The following is a 5,099-nucleotide window of genomic DNA, read 5'->3' on the forward strand; positions in this document are numbered from 1 at the left end:
TATATATATATATATATTTTGGATAATAATGAATATATATCCATGAATAATAATTTAATCTACATTTGATTCAAAAAGTATTTAGATTATCTATATTCACGTCAATTATTTTATTCATCTATTTAGAACATCCACATATATTATTAACTAGTATTGTGGTCCGCGCTTCGCGGCGGATATGTGCAAGTATTTGTGTGTGAAGTAAGATTTGTTTTGTACAACTTCTAAGCTCACCACCTCCATTGATACAATAAAAATAGATTGAGTGTTGTGTCCCTGCTTTAATAGTAGGTGCAGAAAACATTAAAAATTAAAAAGAATGATCTAAATCTAAAGTTGCTAGTCACTAACACACATACACAGATGGTAAAACGATTAGATATGAATGAGATTTAAAGCAAGCATCAATCAATCCTTATGGCACATAATTGTGCATCTATAAAATTAACATCCAAATTTACAATCTTCTCAATTGTTTATGTATCCATTAATATCTTTCAGTTGTCCCTGTATCCAAGTTTAGAATCTTCAATTGTCCATGTAACATTAGTAAGCATTTAATAACACACGATTTGACTTTTAAATGTAATGACAACAACATCAGCTTTTAGTATCTTGCTAGTAGGCATTTAATATTGTTGTTAAAGAAAAACAATAGATATATAGCCCAACCCACTAAACAAATCAAGCCCATTAGAGATAAGAAAAGTAGCCCAACTTATTAAACAAATGAAGCTCGTTAAAGAAAAGAAAAGGTCAGCACGTTTAGATGATTATTTCCTTCTTTTTCTATTTATCTACTTTTTCATTTTGCACTAACCATAACCATCAAAACATCATAGGGTTGATCAACCTGAAAATAAACAATTTAACACGATGGATACATCATAATCGTGAAGCTTAAAAATAGAAGGTGATGAAGCATAAAATAAAATTATAAACAAATTTTAGGACATAATTAGTTATGGAAGTTGGTTTCTTTACTTGTATATCTTCAATTACACACATTTGACTTCTAATAGTACAAAATTGACCATAGTTGACTTTTTGACCCAATGTAACACTTGACTTGTGACTTCATCTCTAACCATTATTGTCATCACTAACTGATGATTTTCTAACATGTTTCCTTAATCAATTACTTTCTACGAATAACGTATCAACACTATTGTCATCACTAACTAATAAATAGATGAACAATGCAATACAAACATGTAGAGGTCGAAACGTTTGCAAAACCTAACCCAGAATATTTTCACTCAGATAATTGACCACTACAATTTACAAACTGTTTGCCCAACATCGAATCACATATAAGAGGAATTGCCGGGTTTAGTACCACTACAGTTTCCTATCTTATGTTTTTCCTAAACGACATTATAGCACACGAAGCTAACAATACACTACGTAATGTATTATTTAATATACTCAACCAAATAATAACAACAAACCAAGACATGAACAGCAGCAAGCATAGAAAAAATTATAAAAACAAAATATCAGTAAAACTCAATAAATGGTACCACCTTCAATAATGCAATTTGCACCAGCGATTTCACCTAATACAATCACATTACAACAACAAATAAACATGCGATAAGAACCAAAAATATTAAACCAAAAAAATTAACAAAAAGCATAATAACCATACCTCTTATTAACTAACAGCAACTACAAACATGAACCTTCAATATAGACGAAATAACAGACAGTAGAAAACCTGCAATATAACCCAATCAAAGCAAGAAAATAAGTAATAAACCTCTGATGAAGTGCCAAATCGATCAACAACTAAATTATAACACATTAATAAAATAAAAAATAAAAAAAATAAAAAAAGGAAGAAAAAAAAGTAATGTAAAGTATTTATTCAATGTGAGGGTCAGGTGGATTCAGTAACGGGTCAAACGGGTAAGTTTTGTACAAGTCGCAATGGGTCGCCAAAAAATCTGATGAGTGGACCTTTGTCCCATTTGTTTGGTATTCCTTAAACTTATTATTTTGATTTCACCCGTTTGACCCGTTGGAGATATAACATAACCAGAATTGACCCATTTGCATGTAAAGGGTCAAAATTGACACCTCTCACTCATACAACACAAAATATGTACATGGAAAGTAAAGTTGATAACTTATGCAACTGTTGATGCAACCGCAATGTAATTAAGCTTTTTCGACCCGTAATGTATAGGCATCTGCCTTCCTTTTCCATAATCGTATTTGTTCCCAAGTATCTGATTTGCAAACTCTTGTAAACTAAATCCTCTCCACGGTAAAACTCCAGGTTCCCTAAACTGCATTATATAAAACATTTCATTTCATGATTGGCTCCAAATACAAATTTTAACAAAGAAAAAATATTAAATATAAAATGATGTAACCTGCGGGAAGACAAAGTCGTTGTTATTAAGAGCTGCTGCAGATGCAATGTTGATTGCTTCTTCCCCTGTTGTAGTTGCATAAAACGATACCCGTCCTTGTCTTTGTGCCTCATAAAAGATAGTATCCATAACTTCAAGTGTTAGCATGTTTGTATACATTTTGACTGCAAGTTCTTTGCTTATCTGTATATTCAAAAATACATAAATATTATGGGTTTTAAGGTTTTGTCATGTGAAAGTAATGAACTTTTTGTGGCTTACATGAAGTGAATAATTATTGGTCAACGTTTGACCATTGTCATCAAGCACGCGATAACAATGGACCCATTCTTCGGTAGCACCCGATGCGAATGTTAGTTTGGGTGTAAACTTGACTTCTCCACCTGGAAAATCTAGCACCTGCTGTGAAGGAGCTTCAGCAGGCAACTGCGTAGAAAATATAAATATATTTATAAGCATGTAGATTATTGACACTTCGATGAAGTTTGACTTTGATAGTCTAAAAAGTCAACTATTAAACCTGAGACCTCTTGTAAAATTTTACAGAGATTTCACAAAATGATGTGGCAAAACTTATCCCACATTTCATTTTCCAATTCTATAAATTCCCACTTCTTTAAATATGTATATTCTATATCTGCTTTTTTTTTGTATAATAAATCACTTTAAGAGGTTGAAAAACACTTTGGATGAACCTGTTTTAGTTCAAGTTAGGTTTGAAAATATTGGACTCATTTGATGCGTTGGAAATAAATTGAACCCAAATTTGGGTTTCATTTCAGAGGTTGAAACCAAAGAACTACGTTTGTAAGTTTCTTCTTTTCTATGTCGTAATGCATATTTATATGGATTACAATAATGGTATAACCGAAAACAATTTTCATTCTTCTAATTTAACCGTTCAATCTCAAAAATGATACATAGATTTAATAATAAAAGAGACGTAAAAGAGGATGTAAACCTTAACCAACTTAACCTGCATTTATCAATCACATTGGTTTTTTGCCCCATAGAATCCTTGGTTTCATTTATTTTGCTAGTGCTATGCAAGAACAGGGTGACAAAACACGAACGAAAAAGTCGATCTTCAAGCAAAAATCTACAAACAAACAAATAAAGAATACATTATAACTCCCATATATATCCAGCCACTTAAACTTGTAAGTTTAAACACTAATCTACTTGTACAAACACAAATTACAACTCTAACTAACTTGACAATGCACTTGCGAATCTAAATCTCTCCCAAACAAACTTTATCAACAAAACTAACAATTAAACAAACCTTCAATAAACTTCCAGCAAGAGAAACACTACAAAAAAAACTGTCTTTCTTTTATATTTAAAACCATATATCAGTAATAAGAATCGATTTCAACATAATAAGAATCAATGATTTTTTATCATATAATTAGAGAAAAATGGCATACTTACACCAGACAAATTGATAATTGAAGGTTGGAATCGTTCAAAATTATGATTGAAGGTTGATTAATCGTTGCGAACAGATTGTAATCGTCAAACCTGTAATTATTTACATGTTGATTAAACGAATTTCAAAACCCTCAGCGAGATGATAAATGGATTATATTATCGAATTCCGGCGCTTGTGCACTTCTTTGGAGGCCAATCAGATTCTGTTGAGGCAAACCCTATTATTCTCCCCAAATTTGGATCGTTCTTGAGTTATGTTTGTTTGTTTCAAGGTATATGAATTTCAAAGTTGAATCTGAATGAAACCATTGTTGGTGTTTTAAACTGATTTCACGGGTGAAGGTTCAGGAAGTAGGGGAAAAAAAAAAGGCGTTGATACAGGGTAACAATGATTGGAGGGTGTTGGACGAATGAGATTGGAGGAAACTTTACGGTAATTAGTGTATATATATAAATGGATTGAATCATGGATCAGATTAGAAGTAAACAGAAATATAAGTATAGAATATCAATTGCCATCCATATACTACAGATTACGGAGTAATTCAGTTTGGCCATGTAATATCCTTTGATGAGACATCGAGCGAAGACCGGTGTTTAATGAGACCGTCAATCACGCTTCGAAAGTTTTGTATTTTTGTCGGAGAGTCACATGCAACATCTTTATATTCGAAACCGATAAAAGTAATACTGATCACTGACAACGCCATTTTCTTTCAACATATGATTTCTCCCGTACGTACTCTATCCGTACCTACTTAATTTTTCAAATCAATGTATCCGTACTTTGACTCACTTTCAACTTCATTACAAATTTTTCAATACCAAATTCAAATATTAAAGTGACCGTAATACGGAGTACAAATTTATTTTGTCGTGGTGCTCACTGTATTATATTATTATTATTAGGGAGTATTATTATAATTATTAGACTTTTTTGCTCCGTTGGTCTTTCAATTATACACGAAATTGCAATCCGAGTCCCTCAAGTTTCTTTTTTTAGATTTTCGAGTCCTTAAAATTGCAAAATTTTGCAATTCGAGTCTCTCCGTCTAACTTCCGTCTAAATTGGCCGTTAACCTTTGACATGTGCCATGCATGTGAGGGTAAAATCGTCTTTTTATTCTTTTCTTTGACTTTTTTGCTTCGTTGGTCCTTTGTTTATACACAAAATTGCAATCCGAGTCCCTCAACTTTTTAATTCGAATTTTTATCTTTTTTTTAATCTTTAATTCATACTTTTTATCTTTGATTCGACTTTTTATCATCATCATCTCTCATCTT

The 5,099-nt window shown here is 31.8% G+C and overlaps 1 protein-coding gene across 3 annotated transcripts; it reads right to left on the reverse strand.

Annotated features, from left to right (window-relative positions):
* Positions 1 to 489: 489 nt before the first annotated feature.
* LOC139885907 (2-oxoisovalerate dehydrogenase subunit alpha 2, mitochondrial-like) lies at positions 490 to 4,081 on the reverse strand. 3 transcript variants are annotated; one of them, XR_011772153.1, is made up of 6 exons: positions 3,816 to 4,081; positions 3,343 to 3,480; positions 2,643 to 2,807; positions 2,382 to 2,564; positions 1,652 to 2,294; positions 490 to 853 (listed from the first exon to the last, which is right to left on the reverse strand). XR_011772153.1 is itself a non-coding variant. In XM_071869662.1 (5 exons), exons 2-5 carry the CDS (start codon positions 3,361 to 3,363, stop codon positions 2,133 to 2,135), a joined length of 531 nt encoding a protein of 176 aa, XP_071725763.1. In that variant the 5' UTR covers positions 3,364 to 3,480; positions 3,818 to 4,081; the 3' UTR covers positions 490 to 2,132. The 3 variants fall into 3 exon arrangements, 2 of the variants coding, with proteins under 2 accessions (XP_071725763.1, XP_071725764.1); XM_071869662.1 differs by having other exon boundaries at positions 490 to 2,294; positions 3,818 to 4,081; XM_071869663.1 differs by having other exon boundaries at positions 490 to 2,294; positions 3,358 to 3,480.
* Positions 4,082 to 5,099: the final 1,018 nt, after the last annotated feature.

The sequence above is a fragment of the Rutidosis leptorrhynchoides genome, chromosome 1, assembly GCF_046630445.1.
Source record: "Rutidosis leptorrhynchoides isolate AG116_Rl617_1_P2 chromosome 1, CSIRO_AGI_Rlap_v1, whole genome shotgun sequence".
NCBI lineage: Eukaryota > Viridiplantae > Streptophyta > Magnoliopsida > Asterales > Asteraceae > Rutidosis > Rutidosis leptorrhynchoides.